Below are 20,911 nucleotides of genomic sequence, written 5' to 3' on the forward strand. Positions count from 1 at the left end.
AAAGGAGCAGTTATCAATCTGTAGGGTGTCCAGTCCTTATATATAATTGCACAATAAATCTATAAATTCAGTGCTCCAAGTCTTGTGTGTAAAATATGTCTGGAAGGGATATGATATACCTAAATACACTAACATTGTTAGATAGCAATATGTGATGAAGAAGATGTGCCTGACTAGGGTTATCTCCTATATCCTAGGTTGGAAACAATCAGCCTACTATAATCCAACAAAAATGTGTATTATTGTAATGCTAAAAATCAATGTACATATACAAAAAACAATAACAATAATAGCTATAATATTCTTGAATCTGGTCACATGATCGATCTTGATGTATATAGTCCAACTTGTCATAGGTATTGATTATTAAAAAAACAAAAAACAAGTTGCTTTAATCTAACTGTAAACTATATATACACATCAAGATCGATCATTTGACCAGAATCAAGAATACAAAAAGGAGGTTGAAAGACATAAGGCTTTACCCTTTGAAAAAGTCACTCAATGGCGATGAAGGGCGTTAACGCACGCCACACATACGTCAGAACGCACGCTGGGAGCCAGATGCAGCCGACTACAAAGTGATTTTACCCGTTCTGAAAGTGCTGGTGTCACACATTGCACCAGCTATCTTGCATTTTTTCACTGTTCTTACCTGGCTCCCTTGGTTCTCACTTCCTGCATTCACTTGCTGGTCTGAACTGAGCAGGCGCGGACTGGGAGGTTTCAGCCCGGGGAGTGCACAGGCAGCCGCATCAAATGACACGCGATGCGGCCGCATCGCGTGTCATGTGATGCGGCCGCCTGTGAACTAAACTGAACATGCGCACACCAGGTCTTTTCAAACTTCCTGCATTCTCTTGATTAGCTAATTGTCTGTCAGCGCTGTCAATTTAAAGCACCTGCTTCTCTACTAAGTTGCCAGATCTTCAGATCTCCTTACCTGTTAGGATGCTGTTCTATCTGGCTCTCGTCTGCACATCGGTATCATGTGTTACCTGTTTCACGATCAAGACCTGTGGTATTATTGCAAGAACCTTGTGCCTCATCACCGGTCCCGTCCTCAAGTTATTTGCTTTCCAGGGATCTCAGTGCATCAGTTCTCTGCAGTTCATCACCTCTCAGTTGGTATTCTCTGTTACCTGTTCCACGATCAAGACCTGCGGTATTGTTGAAGGAATCTCGACCCTCATAATCAGTCCTGTTCTCAGATATTTGCTTTCTAAAGACCTCAGCGCTTCGGTTCACTGTCATTCACCTGAACCTCTGCATTTATCGTCCAGCAGTTCTGCTCCACTTCACAGTTCCATCTCACCCTGCTCTAATCCCCCTTAGAGGACCATGACCTAAAGCTAGAGAGCAGCTCAGTACATATTGCTTTGCGGCGATCCCTGGTGAATGCCTCTCTGTCATTAGACTCCGCACCTCTTTGGAGGTAAGTCTATCTAGAACGGAGTATCAGACGCCGTCCCCACGCCTCGCTTGCCGAGGACGATCGTCCTCTCCTGACGGAGTGCCCCGTTGCTAGGCAATGGGGATGCTCCTTCCGGCGGGCCTCTGCACATGTGTGCCCGTTGCCTAGCAACGGGACGCACTTCACCACTTCCTGTCGGCGGTCAGCGCGCCTGACCGCCGACCCGCTGCCCACCAATGACAGCTGACTTCTTCTTATTTAAAGCCTGCTCTGACACCACTATGGTGCCAGAGCAACTAGTTCCTGCTAGCCTCCAGCGTTTAGTTATATAGCTGTATATGTACTCTGATTATAGACTTCTGTGTACCGACCCGGCTCTCCCTGACCTTGCCTTTTGGATTATCCTTTTGTCCTGCATTGCTCGCTTCTGATTTTGACCTTTGGCTTGTTTGATTATTCTCTGCTTCCAATTTTGTACCTCATCTGCCAGCCAAGTTCCTGACTTCAGCCTGTACGACCACAATTACCTCCTCCATCTCACAGGTAGCTCCCAGGGAGGGCTGCGACCTGCACATCATTCGCAGCGGAGTACAAACTCCCTTGCGGGGGTCCCTGGTGAAGACCGGCGGCGTGTTAGACTCCGCGCCTCCTGGCGTAGCTGTGCCAATACCTATAGGTGCCGCAATCCTCCTTGTGACAGCTTGCTCTGGCCATGTCGACAGATACACCAGTCGAGCCGTCTACCCGTGACCTACTTCTCCACCTCGCCCACAGAGTAGAGAAACAGGAGTCCGAACAGGCACAGTTGCTCCAATGCATCCAGGATGTCGCTGCACACCTCAAATCCCTCCAGGATTCTGTGACCTCCGCCCAAGCCGTTCCTGTGACGACCTCTGGTGCCACGGCTACCTCACCTTCTCCGGTTGTGGCCTCCACCACCTCTTTAAAACTTCCCCCGCCGGACAAGTTTGATAGGGAACCCAAGAAATGCAGAGGATTCCTTAATCAGTGCCTAATCCACTTCGAGTGTAATCCTGCATCCTTTCCTTCTAAGCGGATAAAGGTGGCCTTCATTATATCCCTCTTGTCCAGAGAAGCCCCCTTCCCTTCTGTGGGAGCGGAATGACCCTCTCTTGTCTAATGTGTCCTCCTTTATCGAGGCCTTTTGGAGAGTTTTTGATGAACCCGGCCGGGTATCATCCGCTGCCTCCAGTCTTTTGAACCTTCGCCAGGGATCTGTGACAGTCGGTCAGTACGCGATTTAATTTCGCACACTTTCCTCCGAACTTCGATGGAATAATGAAGCCTTAGTAGCAACATTCTGGAAAGGCCTGGCAGATCGCATGAAAGACGAGTTAGTTTCACGAGAACTCCCTACGGATCTTGACTCCCTGATTTCCCTATGCAACCGCATTGATCTACGCTTTCGGGAGCGTACCTGGGAACGTACTGCTACCAGACGGATCTCTCCATGTCTTGCTCCCCTCTTTCAGAACCCTGCACCTATGGATGAACCAATGCAGATTGGCCGTTCCCGGTTATCGCCTGAAGAACGTCAGCGACGCTTCAAGCAAAATCTGTGTTTATACTGCAGGGAACCAGGTTATGTTATTTCTTCTTGCACCAAGAGGCCGGGAAATGCCCCCTCCTAGTCAGTGACAGGGAGGCCGACCTAGGCTTTGGGGTTACTATTCCCTACTCTAATTCCGGCACTGATTGCCTCATGCCCATCTCTCTGGATACTGAGGTCGGCCCCTTTGAGACCTTAACCTTTGTGGACTCTGTGGTTCTGCCGGGAATTTCATCTCTGCCACACTGGCATCGCAACTCCAATTGTCCACTCAAAAATTTCCACAGCCGTTCTTTCTCACCGCTGTGGATGGGAATCGAATTTCCAATGGTTCCGTTTCCTACATCTGCTCTCCCATTCGGCTGATGGTAGGGGTGCTACATTCTGAAGTTATCGAGTTCTTGGTTCTTCCTCATTCTGTGAATTCTGTTATTCTAGGATTACCTTGGCTCAAGCTTCATTCTCCCCAATTCGATTGGAATTCAGCGATGGTTATATTATGGGGCTCCCGATGCTTCAAGTCCTGCCTCTCCAGCGTTAAACCCGGGCAATCCTCTCTCCCGTGTAGTTTGACGTCTCCTCAGATCGACCTGCCGTCTCCCTACATATCCTTCCTGGATGTGTTTTGCAAGACTGCTGCAGAATCTCTTCCTCCTCACCACCCCTGGGACTGCGCTATCGAACTACTACCAGATAAACCGCTTCCCAAAGGCAGAATCTATCCATTGTCCCTTCCAGAGAATTCTGCTATATCTACATATATCTCATAAAATCTCCAGTGAGGCTTCATCAGGAAGTCTACCTCCCCCGCTGGCGTAGGATTCTTCTTTGTTAAGAAGAAGGATGGCACCTTATGGCCTTGTATTGATTACCGGCGACTGAATGCCATCACCGTCAAGAACAGGTACCCCTTACCACTTATCTCCGAACTTTTCAACAGGAACGCTGGATCTAAGGTCTTTACTAAGTTGGATATGCGAGGAGCGTATAACCTCATTCACATACGCCCAGGAGACGAGTGGAAGTCTGCTTTCTGTACAAGAGAAGGCCACTTTGAGTACCTTGTCATGCCCTTCGGCCTTTGCAACGCCCCTGCTGTTTTCCAGTCTTTTATCAATGAGATTTTTCAAGACCTTCTCTATGTATCTGTAGTAGCCTACCTAGATGACATTTTAATCTTCTCTCCTGATCTATCTTCCCATCGTCTTCATGTGAAGGAGGTTTAATCCTGCTTACGTGCTAATAAGTTATATTGTAAGCTTGAAAAGTGTGTCTTCGAAGTTCCACAGATTACTTTTCTGGGCTACATTGTCTCTTGAACCGGCCTCCAGATGGATCCTGTGAAGTTGTCCGCTATTCTCAATTGGCCAAGACCTATTGGCCTAAAGGCAGTTCAGAGATTTATTGGTTTCGCCAACTATTACTGGCAGTTTATTCCGCAATTTTCTTCCATCATTGCTCCTATCACTGCCCTAACCAAAGGGTCAGCTAACCCCCTGAACTGGTCTTCGGAGGCCATCTCCGCCTTTGATTTACTCAAGAAGGCCTTTTCATCTGCTTCCGTGCTTGCTCAGCCTGATCAGAGCACACCCTTCCTAGTAGAAGTTGATGCCTCCTCTGTTGGTGTCGGGGCAGTATTGTCGCAGGAATCCATCTCTGGGACACTTCTCCCTGGTGGCTTCTTCTCTAGGAGATTCTCTCCCTCCAAGACTAGCTATGGCATTGGTGACAAGGAGTTACTTGCTATAAAGTCTGCGCCAGAGGAATGGCGTCACCTTCTTGAGGGCGCTCTTTACCCGGTCACTGTCTTCACCAATCATAAAAACCTTATTTATCTTCGGGATGTCCGGTGTCTGAATCCCCTCAAGCAAGGTGGTCCTCATTTTTTGCTCGGTTTGATCTGAAACTTACCTACTGTGCTGGTACCCTGAATTCCAAGGCTGATGCTCTCTCTCGGTCCTTTGATGTCTCAGATGTCCCACCCGTTACTGAACCTCCACCGGTGATCGAACATTCCTGCATTGTGACTATCACTCGTACCCCCCATGTCGGTTGTTCTTTTCTAGAATCTCACCTATACCTGAAGGCGCTCCGTTGGGCACATGTTTCAAGATTTGCTGGACATGCTGGTACAGAGAAGACCCTCTCGCTTTTATCTCGGCATTATTGGTGGCCAACTGTTCGTACGGATGTCAGGGACTTCGTAACCTCTTGTATTATCTGTGCTCGGAACAAAGTTCCCAGGCAACTCCCCGCAAGACTATTGCAACCTCTTCCCATTCCTGATCGTCCATGGTCGAGTATCTCAATGGATTTCATCACTGATTTGCCTCCCAGCTGTGGCTTCAACACCATTTGGGTGACAGTGGACAGATTTTCTAAGATGGCAAATTTTGTCCCTCTAAAAGGTCTTCCATCTGCTTCCAAATTGGCACAGGTATTAATCAAGGAGATCTTTCGCCTCCACGGTTGTCCTCAGGAAATAATCTCTGACCGTGGCGTCCAGTTCATATCCCGCTTTTGGACAGCCTTTTGCAAGGATTTAGACATTGCCCTTAAGTATTCTTCTGGCTATCACCCACAAACCAACAGGCAGACAGAACAGTTAAATCAGTACTTGGAATTATTTCTCCGCTGCTTCTCATCCCATAACCAGTCCAATTGGAGTCCTCTGCTGCCTTGGGCTGAATTTGCCCAAAACAATCATAGTCATTCTTCTTCTGGATATTCTCTTTTCTTCACTGTGTATGGTACCCATCCGCAGAACATTCTAAAGTCCGGACGTCATTATAAATCCTCAGCTGACCATCACAGGAGACTTCTGCCGGCTCTCCAAGTTCTGGACAAAGTGTGACTGTCCACTCAGAACCTTAGACTATGGGTCCACTCTATGAAACTTGCACCTCGCTTCATTGGTCCCTTTCCAGTGATTCAAGTAATTAATCAAGTTACCTTCAGACTCAAACTCCCTCCGGCTTTGAAGATCCATAACACCTTCCATATCTCACTCCTTAAACCTCTGGTTCTCAACAAATTCTCCCATGCCACCTTGGTTCCTCGAGCCATCCCGACCACCACGGGTGATGAATATGAGGTTAGTCAAGTCCTGGCTGAACGCAAAGTTCGAGGATGTTTTCAATACCTTGTGCATTGGAGGGGCTTCGGACCGGAGGAGAGGTCCTGGGTTTTTAAGGAGGACTTGCATGCCCCAAGGATTATTGGCCGCCTTCCTTAAACGGCGGTTGTTACCCGCTGATTGTCCCAATTGTGAGGGTGGGGGTACTATCAGACGCCGTCCCCGCACCTCGCTCGCCGGGGACAGTCGTTCTCTTCTGACGGAGCGCCCCGTTGCTAGGCAACGGGGACGCTCCTTCCGGCTGGCCTCTGTGCATGCGCTCCCGTTGCCTAGCAACGGGATGCGCTTTCATCGCTTCCTGACGGCGGTAAGCGCGTCTGACCGCCGACCCGCTGCCCACCAATGACAGCAGACTTCTTCTTATTTAAAGCCTGCTCTGACACCACTATGGTGCCAGAGCAACTAGTTCCTGCTAGTCTCCTGCGTTACTCCTGTGTACCGACCCGGCTCTCCCTGACCTTGCCTTTTGAATTATCCTTTTGTCCTGCATTGCTCGCTCCGGTTTTGACCTTTGGCCTGTTGATTATTCTCTGCTTCCGATTTTGTACCTCATCTGCCAGCCCGGTTCCTGACTTCAGCCCGTACGACCACGATTACCTCCTCCATCTCGCAGGTAGCTCCCTGGGAGGGCCGCGACCTGCACGTCGTTCGCCGCGGAGTCCAAACTCCCTTGTGGGGGTCCCTGGTGAAGACCGGTGGCGTGTTAGACTCCGCGCCTCCTAGCGTAGCTGTGCCAATACCTGCAGGTGTCGCAATCCTCCTTGTGACACGGAGCTTCGAGGCCTATTCCAAAGTCAGGCTCCATGACAATATGCGCTTTGAACATTCTAAAGTTCGCACACTTCTCAACAGCAAGTATTCCATTTACAACAATTCTCTTGGATTTTTTTAATCTTCTTGAGAAAACTCTGGCTGGGGGCTTGGAATATTTATGTTGTTTGTAAAAGTTAATGTACAGGGTTCATTGTTTTTTAAATAGGTACATCGATTTTTTTATTAAAATAATATACATTTTTAGTTCATTTATAGCAAGCTGATTGTTTCCCACCTAGGATATAGGAGATAATCCCAAATCAGGCACATCTTCTTCATCACATATTGCTATCTAGCAATGCTAGTGTATTTAGGTATATGCTCTCCCTCCCAGACATATTTTACACACAAGACTTCATTATACCCAATGACCAGCTGGAGGCACTAAGGATAATATACAAACCGCAATAAATGCATATCCACATTGGGGGCCTGATTCATCAAGGCACGCATAATGGGCCTGATTCATTAAGGACAGTAAGGCAAAAAAAATTATTAAATTGTCTCTTGGACAAACCGGGCCTGATTCATTAAGGAAAGTAAAGCAAAGAAATGAGTAACTTTGAACCTTGGTAAAACCGTGTTGTAATCCAAGGGGTGCACATGAGTTTATTATTTTGCACATAAGGCTGCAATTTCCTCTACAACATAAATACTTGAAAGCTTTATTTTTTTTAAAAAATTGCAAATTGACTCCTTTTTTTGGATTTACTTTGCTTAATGAATGTGACCCAATGAGCGCAACATGCACTGGTTTTAATATGCACGCAAATCAGCTTTGCACACTCCCGAATTATTCAAGGCACGGATCTCAAGCCACGAGTGCTGTTGAATTTGGGTGTAGTTCTACCCTGCCTTACCCCAAAAGACACCGCACAATGGTCATATTTGTTCTAGTAATATATGAAATACACAATGGTATTTTCATCACTATAATGAAATAATTACAGCTTTAAACACTTATAGAAGGCTTAAGCAACATATGACTCTCTAGCTACTGCAGAATTACAAGTCCCTTCAGCTAACAGGGCAGGCTGGGATTTGCAGTTCAACAGTAGCTTGAGTGTCACAGTTTGCTTGAGCTCTATTTTTGGCAATGCGGTATAATAACTATTAGAAGCATCCCTTAGTCTTTACATTATATAGTTTTACTGTAGCCCTAATCTACAAAACTGAATATAACTTTCTGCTAGACATTTGTCTAAATGTCGTTATTTTTATAGGTATGATTTTCTGGCATATGTTTCTCTATGTCATAATTTTAAACACAACTTATAATTGCACAAAGAATATAATCATAAAGCAATTGTAAAACTACATGAAATTAGTGCACTGTAAGTAAAGCAGTTTGAAAATGCTTAAAATGCAGTTTCCATTTGCAGACCTATCAGATTTTGGTGGATAAGGGGACAAGAATGACACAGCAATAGTGTAGCATGGGTGGATCTTGAAAAATGCTCTTATAAATAGGAACGGTCTGCCATGTGTCCACTATCCCATCTTGTTACTGCAGCTGTACTAACAACCTCTTATCAGAAAGCCACTATGGTCCACTGGACAGCTGAAGAGAGAGCCGCCATCACTTCTGCATGGGCCAAAATCAATCTTGAAAAGGATGGTCAGGATGCACTGAGCAGGTAACACATAACTTTACATTTCTAGGATAGTACATTGCACAGTGCAGGAAATCCATTTATATGGTATACAGTATAAAATACATTTTAGAAAATAAAAGAATAACAATTTCTTTAAGTATGTAGAACATGTGTAAATATATTAGAATTATGTAAGTAGCGTAGTATAGACATAGAAAGGAAGAGTTGAAAACAGAACCTATTAATCATTTTTCTTTTCCAATCTACTTGTATGTATTAGGCTGCTTTTCGTCTTCCCCTGGACCCAGAGGTATTTCAGCAGCTTTGGAAACCTGTCCAACATTACTGCCATCACTGGTAATCCCAAGGTCCGTGAGCATGGCAAGAAGGTGCTCACAACTATTGACAATTCCATTAAACATCTGGATGATATTAAACATTACCTGGCTGACCTCAGCAAGAGTCACGCCCAGGTGCTGCATGTGGACCCCGAGAACTTCAAGGTACAGTAATAAAGCTGCATGACAATAGATTGTTTTACTGTCATTCAGTTCTCTTTCAAATAATTCTGAATATTAAGTTATAAAGTAAGTAATATTTTAATGATTACCTAAACTGTCTTTTAAAGAAAATAGCTAATAATATGTAATGTAATTCAGAAATCTATCTATGAAAGGAGAGGGAAATATCCACACATAAAAAACATGTAACTATGAGACTTGCCGCTCCTAAACCTACATAGTTTCAGCCATACAGGTAATAATCATCCCTGAGCGCCACTGCAGCCAGAAACACTTTAGTTCAGAAGCACTCTAGGTTGAGAATCAGAAGCACTCTAGGGTGATAATCAGATGCACTCTAGGTTGAGAATCAGAAGCATTCTAGGGTGAGAATCTCTGGAAAGACAGAGGTCCTGTATCAGACCCATCTGTACATATTAGCTGCACAATACCTGTGAGAAAGCAATGATCTCACAAATGAATGTATGTTTATCACCTTTCACTTACAAGCACAATTTAATAAACTAATCATGTTCCTCTCTATTCACAGCGTTTCGGTGAGGTGCTGGTGATCGTCTTGGCTGGCAAGCTGGGTGCTGCATTCACCCCTAAAGTCCAAGCTGCCTGGGAGAAGTTTATTGCAGTCCTGGTGGCTGCTCTGAGCCATGGATATTACTAAACAGTCACCTCTGCATAAAATCTGTTGTATGTAAAATAAAGTGTTATTTTAAAAAAAACTATGCTTTTAGATTCCTCTCTTTCAATAAAATAAAACTTAATGGCAAAGTCAATAAAAATTTGTTATCATTTTGGATTAATGATGACAAAGCTTAGTCATGTGGTACACACATAATGAACTATTCACCCATATAAAGTAACCCAATGTGTAGTTCCTTAGGTATAAAGTTATAGATATATCAGGAGGTGTATATAAGAATGCAAACTGTGGGAGCTGCCTCAAGCAGCAGGTCTTGGTGAGCAGAAAACTGTAGGGAAATAATATAAGTAATCCACATTTTTTTTCAGCAGATGTCTATATCAATACTTGCTAACTCTCCAGAAATGTCCGGGAGACTCCCGAAATCCGGGTACGTCTCCCTGACTCCTGGGAGAGCAGGCAAGTATCCAGCATACTGGAATTGACTTGCAAAAATGACGCGATTCATGGTGAATAGTGTAATTTTTTGCCCCCGACCCACCGCGACAAAATTACGTTTTCATCGTGGGGGTGGGGCCAAAATGAAGCGATTGACCGCATCCCACCCCCTCCTGCCCTCTAACCACACCCCCTGCCAGGGATCTGCCCGGGATCTATATCTGTGTGTTCTGCCATGTTGGAAGATATAATTATTAGAGATGGGCGGGTCCGGTTCTCCGAGAACCGAACCCACCCGAACTTTGGGTATCCGAGTACCGAGCTGAGCAGCTCGGTACTCTCCCGCCCATTCCGAATCCAAATCGAGGCCGAACGTCATTGTGACGTCGTCGGATCTCGGGACTCGGTTCTCGCGATACTTCAACTTTATAAATACACGCCTCCACAGCAATCCATCGCCATTTGACAGAGGGAGAGAGCAGGGTGTAGCCATAGGCTAATTAGAGCAGGGACAGAGAATACCATATTGTTCTTGCAATTGCTCTAACCAAAATCGCTAGTGCAGAGAGGAGGATAGAGGTTTATTATTTTTTCTTCATATTTGGCACTCCCCAGCGCTTTTGGGGTGTCCCCCATAATTGTGCATTAATATTTCTGGCTGTCAAAAGTCATATCTGTCAGCAGTATCTACTAAATAATTTGTAGCACACCTCAGTGTTTTTGGGGTGTCCTCCCTAATTGTGCATTAATATTTCTGGCTGTCAAAAGTCATATCTGTCAGCAGTATCTACTCAATAATTTTTAGCACTCCTCAGTGTTTTTGGGGTGTCCTCCCTAATTGTGCATTAATATTTCTGGCTGTCAAAAGTCATATCTGTCAGCAGTATCTACTCAATAATTTTTAGCACTCCTCAGTGTTTTTGGGGTGTCCTCCCTAATTGTGCATTAATATTTCTGGCTGTCAAAAGTCATATCTGTCAGCAGTATCTACTCAATAATTTTTAGCACTCCTCAGTGTTTTTGGGGTGTCCTCCCTAATTGTGCATTAATATTTCTGGCTGTCAAAAGTCATATCTGTCAGCAGTATCTACTCAATAATTTTTAGCACTCCTCAGTGTTTTTGGGGTGTCCTCCCTAATTGTGCATTAATATTTCTGGCTGTCAAAAGTCATATCTGTCAGCAGTATCTACTCAATAATTTTTAGCACTCCTCAGTGTTTTTGGGGTGTCCTCCCTAATTGTGCATTAATATTTCTGGCTGTCAAAAGTCATATCTGTCAGCAGTATCTACTCAATAATTTTTAGCACTCCTCAGTGTTTTTGGGGTGTCCTCCCTAATTGTGCATTAATATTTCTGGCTGTCAAAAGTCATATCTGTCAGCAGTATCTACTCAATAATTTTTAGCACTCCTCAGTGTTTTTGGGGTGTCCTCCCTAATTGTGCATTAATATTTCTGGCTGTCAAAAGTCATATCTGTCAGCAGTATCTACTCAATAATTTTTAGCACTCCTCAGTGTTTTTGGGGTGTCCTCCCTAATTGTGCATTAATATTTCTGGCTGTCAAAAGTCATATCTGTCAGCAGTATCTACTCAATAATTTTTAGCACTCCTCAGTGTTTTTGGGGTGTCCTCCCTAATTGTGCATTAATATTTCTGGCTGTCAAAAGTCATATCTGTCAGCAGTATCTACTCAATAATTTTTAGCACTCCTCAGTGTTTTTGGGGTGTCCTCCCTAATTGTGCATTAATATTTCTGGCTGTCAAAAGTCATATCTGTCAGCAGTATCTACTCAATAATTTTTAGCACTCCTCAGTGTTTTTGGGGTGTCCTCCCTAATTGTGCATTAATATTTCTGGCTGTCAAAAGTCATATCTGTCAGCAGTATCTACTCAATAATTTTTAGCACTCCTCAGTGTTTTTGGGGTGTCCTCCCTAATTGTGCATTAATATTTCTGGCTGTCAAAAGTCATATCTGTCAGCAGTATCTACTCAATAATTTTTAGCACTCCTCAGTGTTTTTGGGGTGTCCTCCCTAATTGTGCATTAATATTTCTGGCTGTCAAAAGTCATAACTGTCAGCAGTATCTACTAAATAATTTTTAGCACTCCTCAGTGCTTTTGGGGTGTCCTCCCTAATTGTGCATTAATATTTCTGGCTGTCAAAAGTCATATCTGTCAGCAGTATCTACTAAATCATTTTTAGCACTCCTCAGTGCTTTTGGGGTGTCCTCCCTAATTGTGCATTAATATTTCTGGCTGTCAAAAGTCATATCTGTCAGCAGTATCTACCAAATAATTTTTAGCACTCCCCAGTGGTTTGCGCTCAGAATGGATTCAAAGCAGTCCACATATGATCTGAATGAGCAACCAGGTTCTGTCACCAGTCCTGATGTTAGTGTTCCCAGTACGTCATCTGGCCAAGGCGATGTCAAACAACAGAGTGTTTTCAAATTAGTGCAAAAAACAAAAACCAAAAAAAAATTTACTGTATTGAAGCGAAAAAGAAGTGTAACTGAGCAAAAGTTAAGTGACGATAAAAAAAAAATTGCAAGCATGCCATTCTACACACGCAGTGGCAAAGAGAGAATGAGGCCTTCACCTTTGGCTATTAGTGGCAGATCCCAAAAATTTACCCAGCCTACAATTGGTGCACAACTACTGTTACGCGTCAAAGCCGAGCTGCAAGATAACAGTGAGGCATTACAGGAGAATATTTGCTCTGATTCACAAATGACAACAATCCCTGTGGAGAGTCCATCCAACAGTGGGATGTCTAATAGTGAGCATTCTGCTGATGTGTGCCTTAATAGCCCGAGTGTAGCCGGTGATACACAAATTGAGGATGCCACTTTGGAATTAGAAGAGGATGAGGGGGAGATTTGTGTAGGCGACGAGGGCGCTAATGATGATGTTGATGATTATGATGCAGACAGATACCAAATTGCCTTTCTCAATTTCTATTTATATTCTAGATTATATAACGGCTGAATAGTTTTCTATTTTACTCCTAGTGGAGAGAGGATCTGATGCAGACAGATACCAAACTGCCTTTGTCCATTTCAATTTATATTGTACAATATATAACGGCGGAATTTATTAGTATTTTATACAAGTGGAGGGGGGCCTAGAGAGACAGAAACCAAACTGGCTTTCTCCATGTCAATTAATATTGTACAGTCTATAATGGCTGGATTTTTTGGTATTTTATACAAGTGGAGGGGGGCCTAGAGAGACAGAAACCAAACTGGCTTTCTCCATGTCAATTAATATTGTACAGTCTATAATGGCTGAATTTTTAGTTTTTTTAAAAAAGTGGAGGGGGGCCTATAGAGACAGAAAGCAAACTGTCTTTTTCCATTTCTTTACATATTTAACTATAAGTGTAGGGTGTAATATACATCCAAAGACGATGGCTGCATTGCCAATATGCATAGATGGAGAGGAAGACAATCTGTTTTGTGTGTAGAATAAATGAAGGCCTACCAACGAAGAATTAAACTGTTTTTTTGGATGATTTATTACCTCAACAATTAGATTACTTGTCTCTAAAACAGTTGGAGCACTAAATTGGGTTAATTTAGGCCCAAAAACATGGATTTTCCCAAAAAATAGCAAAACAAAACCAAACAAAACCAAAACCAAAACCAAAACACGCAATGGCGGTTTTGCAAAACCAAAACCAAAACCAAAACACGACGGTAATCCAGATCCAAAACCGAATCCAAAACCAAAACACGGGGGTCAGTGACCATCTCTAATAATTATGTTGACAATTGCAATACTTCTTTGTAACTTGGTACATTAATGATATAAAAATGTTTATGGTAGTTTGTGTAGAGTATTACAAGGGCACCATTTTAGTTACCGCCTCAGGTAGTTGCTGCACACACACTTACCTATTAAGCTAAAATAGTTTTTGTCAGTACACACTTTTTGAAATTCATAACCAATGACCATAAATAATGAAATATAAGTTTTGTACGCACATGTTTCGCATCCAGGAAGATAAGATCTGAGAAAGGAGCAGTTATCAATCTGTAGGGTGTCCAGTCCTTATATATAATTGCACAATAAATCTATAAATTCAGTGCTCCAAGTCTTGTGTGTAAAATATGTCTGGAAGGGATATGATATACCTAAATACACTAACATTGTTAGATAGCAATATGTGATGAAGAAGATGTTCCTGACTAGGATTATCTCCTATATCCTAGGTGGGAAACAATCAGCCTACTATAATCCAACAAAAATGTGTATTATTTTAATGCTACAAATCAATGTACATATACCAAAAATAATAACAATTAAAGCTATAATATTTTTGAATCTGGTCACATGGTCGATTTTGATGTATATAGTCCACAGTTAGATTAAAGCAACTTGTCATAGGTATTGGCTATTAAAAAAACAAAAAACAAGTTGCTTTAATCTAACTGTAGACTATATATACATCAAGATCAATCATGTGACCAGATTCAAGAATACAAAAAGGAGGTCGCAAGACATAAGGCTTTACCCTTAGAAAAAGTTACTCAATGGCGATGAAGGGCGTTAACGCACACCACACGTACGTCAGAACGCACGCTGGGAGCCAGATGCAGCTGACTACAAAGTGATTTTACCCGTTCTGGAAGTGCTGGTGTCACACATTGCACCAGCTAACCTACATTTTAATCACTGTTCTTACCTGGCTCCCTTGGTTCTCATTTCCTGCATTCACTTGCTGCTCTGAACTGAACATGAGCAGGAGCGGGCTGGGAGGTTTTAGCCCGGGGGGCGCACAGGCAGACGCCTCAAATGACACGCGATGCGGCCATCTGTGCACTGACGCGGCCGCATCGCGTGTCATATTAGCAAATTGTCATCGCGGCAATATTAGCAAATTATTGCATCCACGGGGGAGGCCGGCCCGAACAGCCATTAGACTGAGCGGCCCGGGTGCCCGCTGCCCCCTTGCCCCCCGGTCCAGCCCGCCCCTGAACATGAGCATACCAGGTCTTTTGAAACTTCCTGCATTCTCTTGATTAGCTAATTGTCTGTCAGCGCTGTCTATTTAAAGCACCTGCTTCTCTACTAAATTGCCAGATTTTCAGATCTCCTTACCTGTTAGGACGCTGTTCTCTCTGGCTCCCGTCTGCACATCGGTATCCTGTGTTACCTGTTTCACGATCAAGACCTGCGGTATTGTTGCAGGAACCTCGTGCCTCATAATCAGTCCTGTTCTCAGCTATTCACTTTCTAAAGACCTCAACGCTTTGGTTCACTGTCATTCACCTGAACCTCTGCATTTATCGTCCAGCAGTTCTGCTCCACTCCACGGTTCCATCTCACCCTGCTCTATTCCCCCTAAGAGGACCGCGAACCAAAGCTATAGAGCAGCTCATTACATATTCCCTTGCGGAAATCCCTGGTGAATACCTCTCTGCCATTAGACTCCGCACCTCTCTGGAGGTAAGTGTAACGCTCCGGTCCCACAGATAGTACCTGTCTCATTACCAGCAGTCCATTCATCTGGAAACTGCCATGTCCTAGCATCAGACATTCTCCAGTTCACTTATTCAGCTATATTCAGATCTGTGCAGGTGCAAGCCTATTGCACTTCAGGACCTCCTCCCTCTTTTTCATTAGCTAAGCACTTCTGGAGCACTATTTAAACCTCCTGGATTCACCTGTCTGATGCCTGTTCTTCGAGCTCACTTCCTGCAGCCTGTGGTTCTGGTTCCTGTTCTCCTGGTGGTTTGCCTGTGTTCCAGTCTGCTCTCAGTTCATGGTCTGTGCTAAACCATCGCTGTTCCAGTACCTCTCTTACCATCTCCAGTGTACTTCATCATGACAGCTCCAGTTCTCTCATCACTACCACTCAGAGACGCTATTACAACTGTGACTCCTCAGCTGCTATCTTGAGTTACCTCCGCTACTCCAGCCTGCTCTCAGTCTCTGGCCGTGTTGAACCTTCACTGCTCCAGTACCTCACTTACCATCTCCAGTGTACTTCATCATGACAGCTTCAGTTCTCTCATCGCTACCACTCAGAGCCACTACTCTCTCTGTGACTCATCAGCTGTTACTACGAGTTACCTCCACAACTCCAGTTTGCTCTCAGTCTGCAGCCGTGTTGAACTATCGCTGTTCCAGTACCTCTATTACCATCTCCAGTGTACTCTATTGTGACAGTACCAGTTCTCTCATCACTACCGTTCAGAGCTGCTATTTCATCTAGGACTCATCAGCTGTTACTACGAGTTACCTCCACCACTCCAGTCAGCCTTCAGCATCTGGTTGTGTTGAACTATTGCTGCTCCAGTACTTCCATTACCATCTCCAGAGTACTTCATAGTGACAGCCTCTGTCCTCTCGTTGTATACCACAGAGCACCTATTCTCCTAGTGACTCATTGGCTGCTGACCATCAGCCTATATTATTGTTGTGCCTGTATTTATACCACTCATCTGTGGACTCCTTCATCTCCATCCACCTCACCTGGCTCCCCCACATCGTTCTGCTGTACACTCACTCACGGGACCGCGAATTGCAGACTTGGTGCAGCTAAGACCATACCTCCTTGCGGGGATTCCTGGTGAAAACCACCTGTCTGTTAGACTCCGCGCCCATGGGTGGGCTTAGCCATGTTCAGCAGAGCCTAGGGATCAATTTCCTGTAAGCCAACCGTGACAGCAAGTCTATCTAGAGCAGAGCTTCGAGGCCTATTCCAAACTTAGGCTCCATGACAACTGGCCCTTTGAACATTCTAAAGTGTGCACACTTCTCAACAGCAAGTATTCCATTTACAACAATTCTCTTGAATTTTTTTTTATCTTTTTTCTGTATGGACATGTTTTAATGCGTAAATTTGGATTCAGAGACTTTCAAGGATTGACTCCTACTGTTTATTAATTCTGTGCAAGTGGTTTTATATGACTTGGTCCATTTTATTATTTTGCTATTAAGTTATTGTTACAATTGTTGTTTAAATAGGTACATCGATTTTTGAATTAAAATAATACACATTTTTAGTTCATTTATAGAAGGCTGATTGCTTCCCACCTAGGATATAGGAGATAATCCCTAGTCAGGCACATCTTCTTCATCACATATTGCTATCTAGCAATGCTAGTGTATTTAGATATATGCTATCCCTTCCAGACATATTTTACACACAAGACTTCGGTATACCCAATGACCAGCTGGAGGCACTAAGGATAATTTACAAACCGCAAAAAATGCATATGCACATTGGGGGCCTGATTCATCAAGGCACGCATAATGGGCCTGATTCATTAAGGACAGTAAGGCAAAAAAATTATTAAATTGTCTCATGGACAAACCGGGCCTGATTCATTAAGGAAAGAAAAACAAAGAAATGAGTACCTTTGAACCTTGGCAAAACCATGTTGTAATCCAAGGGGTATACATGAGTTTATTATTTTGCACATAAAGCTGCTATTTCCTCTACAACATAAATACTTGAAAGCTTTATTTTTAAAACAAATTGCAAATTTACTCCTTTTTTTGGATTTACTTTGCTTAATGAATCTGACCCAAGGAGTGCAACATGCACTGGTTTCAATATGCATGCAAATCGGCTTTGCACATTCCCGAATTTATCAAGGCACGGATCTCAAGCTACGCGTGCTGTTGAATTTGGGTGAAATTCTACCCTGCCTTACCCCAAAAGACACCGCACAATGGTCATATTTGTTCTAGTAATATATGAAATACACAATGGTATTTTCATCACTATAATGAAATAATTACAGCTTTAAATACTTTTAGAAGGCTTAAGCAACCTATGGCTCTCTAGGTACTGTGAAATTACAAGTCCCTTCAGCTAACAGGGCATGCTGGGATTTGCAGTTCAAAAGCAGCTTGAGTGTCACAGTTTGCTTGAGCTCTATTTTTGGTAATTCAGTATAATAACTATTAGAAGCATCCCTTAGTCTTTACATTATATAGTTTTACTGTAGCCCTAATCTATAAAACTGAATATAACTTTCTGCTAGACATTTGTCTAAGTGTGGTTATTTTTATATTTTTGAAGAAATGATTATGCACAAATAATGTAAACATATAAAACAATTTATTGTAAAACTAAATTTGTTGATTGAAATGAGTGCACTGTATGTAAAACAGTTTGAAAATGCTTAAAATGCCGTTTGTATTTGCAAACCTTACAGATGTTAGTAGATACGAGTACAAGAATGGCATAGAAATAGTGTAGCATGAATGGACCTCAAGAAAAGACAAGGCATGCTGGGAATTGCTGTTCCACCGCATCTTGACTGCCACAGTATGCCTAAGCTTTACTTTTGGCAATGCAGTATAATAATTATTAGAGGCACCATTATGTAGTTTAACTGTAGCCTAGATCTTTAAAAAGAGGTATGATTTTCTAGCAAATGTTTCTCTATGTCATATTTTTGAACACAACTTATAATTGCACAAAGAAATATAATCATAAAGCAATTGTAAAACTACATGAAATTAGTGCACTGTAAGTAAAGCAGTTTGAAAATGCTTAAAATGCAGTTTCCATTTGCAGACCTATCAGATTTTGGTGGATAAGGGGACAAGAATGACACAGCAATAGTGTAGCATGGGTGGACCTTGAAAAATGTTCTTATAAATAGGAACGGTCTGTCATGTGTCCACTATCACATCTTGTTACTGCAGCTGTACTAACAACCTCTTATCAGAAAGACACCATGGTCCACTGGACAGCTGAAGAGAGAGCCGCCATCACTGCTGCATGGTCTAAAATCAATCTTGAAAAGGATGGTCAGGACGCTCTGAGCAGGTAACACATAACTTTAAATTTCTAAGATAGTACATTGCACAGTGCAGGAAATCCATTTATATGGTATACAGTATAAAATACATTTTAGAAAATAAAAGAATAACAATTTTTTTATGTATGTAGAAAATGTGTTAATATATTAGAATTATGTAAGTAGCGTAGTATAGACATAAAAAGAAAGAGTTGAAAACAGAACATATTACTAATTTTTCTTTTCCAAATTATTTGTATGCATTAGGCTGCTTTTCGTCTTCCCCTGGACCCAGAGGTATTTCAGCAGCTTTGGAAACCTGTCCAATATTACTGCCATCACTGGTAATCCCAAGGTCCGTGAGCATGGCAAGAAGGTGCTCACCACTATTGACAATGCCATTAAACATCTGGATGATATTAAACATTACCTGGCTGACCTCAGCAAGAGTCACGCCCAGGTGCTGCATGTGGACCCCGAAAATTTCAAGGTACAGTGATAAAGATGCATGATAGTAGATCATTTTACTGTCATTCAGTTCTGTTTCAAATAATTCTGAGTAGATTGTATTAAGTTAGAAAGTAAATAATATTTTAATGATTACCCTAATCGTATTATAAAGAAAATAGCTAACATTATGCAAGAATAAAATATTAGACAATCACAATGTAACAAGAGGGAAATATCCACACATAATAAATATGTAACTGTGAGACTTGCAGCTCCCAAACCAAAATAATTTCAGCCATTCAGGTGATGCTCATCCCTGAGCACCACTGCAGCCAGAAACACTTTAGTTCAGAAGCACTCTTGGGTGAGAATCAGAAGTACTCTAGGATGCGAATCAGAAGCACTCTAGGGTGAAAATCAGAAGCACCCTAGGATGAGAATCAGAAGCATTCTAGGGTGAGAATCAGAAGCACTCTAGGTTGAGATTCAGAAGCACTCTTGGGTGAGAATTAGAAGCACTCTAGGATGCGAATCAGAAGCACTCTAGGGTGAAATCAGAAGCACCCTAGGATGAGAATCGGAAGCATTCTAGGGTGAAAATCAGAAGCACCCTAGGATGAGAATCAGAATCATTCTAGGTTGAGAATCAGAAGCACTCTAGGTTGAGATTCAGAAGCACTCTAGGGTAAGAATCAGAAGCACTCTAGGGTGAGAATCAGAAGCACCCTAGGATGAGAATCAGAAGCATTCTAGGGTGAGAATCAGAAGCACTCTAGGTTGAGATTCAGAAGCACTCCAGGGTGAGAATCAGAAGCACTCCAGGGTGAGAATCAGAAGCAGTCTAGGGTGAAAACCAGGAGCACTCTAGGTTTGGAATTTCTGGAAAGACAGAGGTTCTGTATCAGACCCATCTGTACATATGAGCTGCACAATACCTGTACAATGATCTCAGAAATAAATGTATGTTTATCCCCTTTCACTTCCATGCGCAATTCCCCCCTCACCTGATTTAATAAACTAATCATGTTGCTCTCTATTCACAGCGTTTCGGTGAGGTGCTGGTGATCGTCTTGGCTGGCAAGCTGGGATCTGCATTCACTCCTAAAGTCCAAGCTGCCTGGGAGAAGTTTATTGCAGTCCTGGTGGCTGCTCTGAGCCATGGATATTACTAAATCTCTGTGATTATATTAATATTGAGTTGCCTCTGCATAAAATCTGTTGTATGAAAAATAAAGTGTTATTTTAAAAGAAAAACAACACATTATATGTAGTTCCTTAGCTATAAAGCCATATGTACAGCAGGAAGTGTCTATAAGAAGGCAAACTTTGGGAGCTGCCTCAAGCACTAGTTTATGGTGAGCAGCAAAGAGATGGGCGGGTCCGGTTCCCCGAGAACCGCACCCACCCGAACTTTGGGTATCCGAGTACCGAGCTGAGTGGCTCGGTACTCTCCCACCCGCTGCAAATCTAAATCGAGGCCGAACGTCATTGTGACGTCGTCGGATCTCGTGGCTCGGTTCTCGCGATACTTCAAGATTATAAATACACAGCAATCCATCGCCATTTGACA

The 20,911-nt window shown here is 43.0% G+C and overlaps 1 protein-coding gene across 1 annotated transcript; it reads left to right on the forward strand.

The window, feature by feature from the left end:
• The first annotated feature begins 18,828 nt into the window (after positions 1-18,828).
• LOC142096952 (hemoglobin larval subunit beta-1-like) lies at positions 18,829-20,513 on the forward strand. Its single transcript, XM_075178577.1, has 3 exons — positions 18,829-18,920; positions 19,159-19,381; positions 20,385-20,513. The coding sequence occupies exons 1-3, from the start codon at positions 18,829-18,831 to the stop codon at positions 20,511-20,513; spliced, it is 444 nt and encodes a 147-aa protein (XP_075034678.1).
• Positions 20,514-20,911: the final 398 nt, after the last annotated feature.

Source organism: Mixophyes fleayi, chromosome 7 (genome assembly GCF_038048845.1).
Source record: "Mixophyes fleayi isolate aMixFle1 chromosome 7, aMixFle1.hap1, whole genome shotgun sequence".
Classification (NCBI taxonomy): Eukaryota; Metazoa; Chordata; class Amphibia; order Anura; family Limnodynastidae; genus Mixophyes; species Mixophyes fleayi.

What these genes read in the sequence shown, in the direction of transcription:
- LOC142096952 (XM_075178577.1), top strand. Translation starts at nt 18,829, where the DNA reads ATGGTCCACTGGACAGCTGAAGAGAGAGCCGCCATCACTGCTGCATGG. An exon ending in GGTCAGGACGCTCTGAGCAG is followed by an intron (nt 18,921 to 19,158) that starts GTAACACATAAC and finishes TGTATGCATTAG; the next exon opens with GCTGCTTTTCGTCTTCCCCT. An exon ending in TGGACCCCGAAAATTTCAAG is followed by an intron (nt 19,382 to 20,384) that starts GTACAGTGATAA and finishes CTCTATTCACAG; the next exon opens with CGTTTCGGTGAGGTGCTGGT.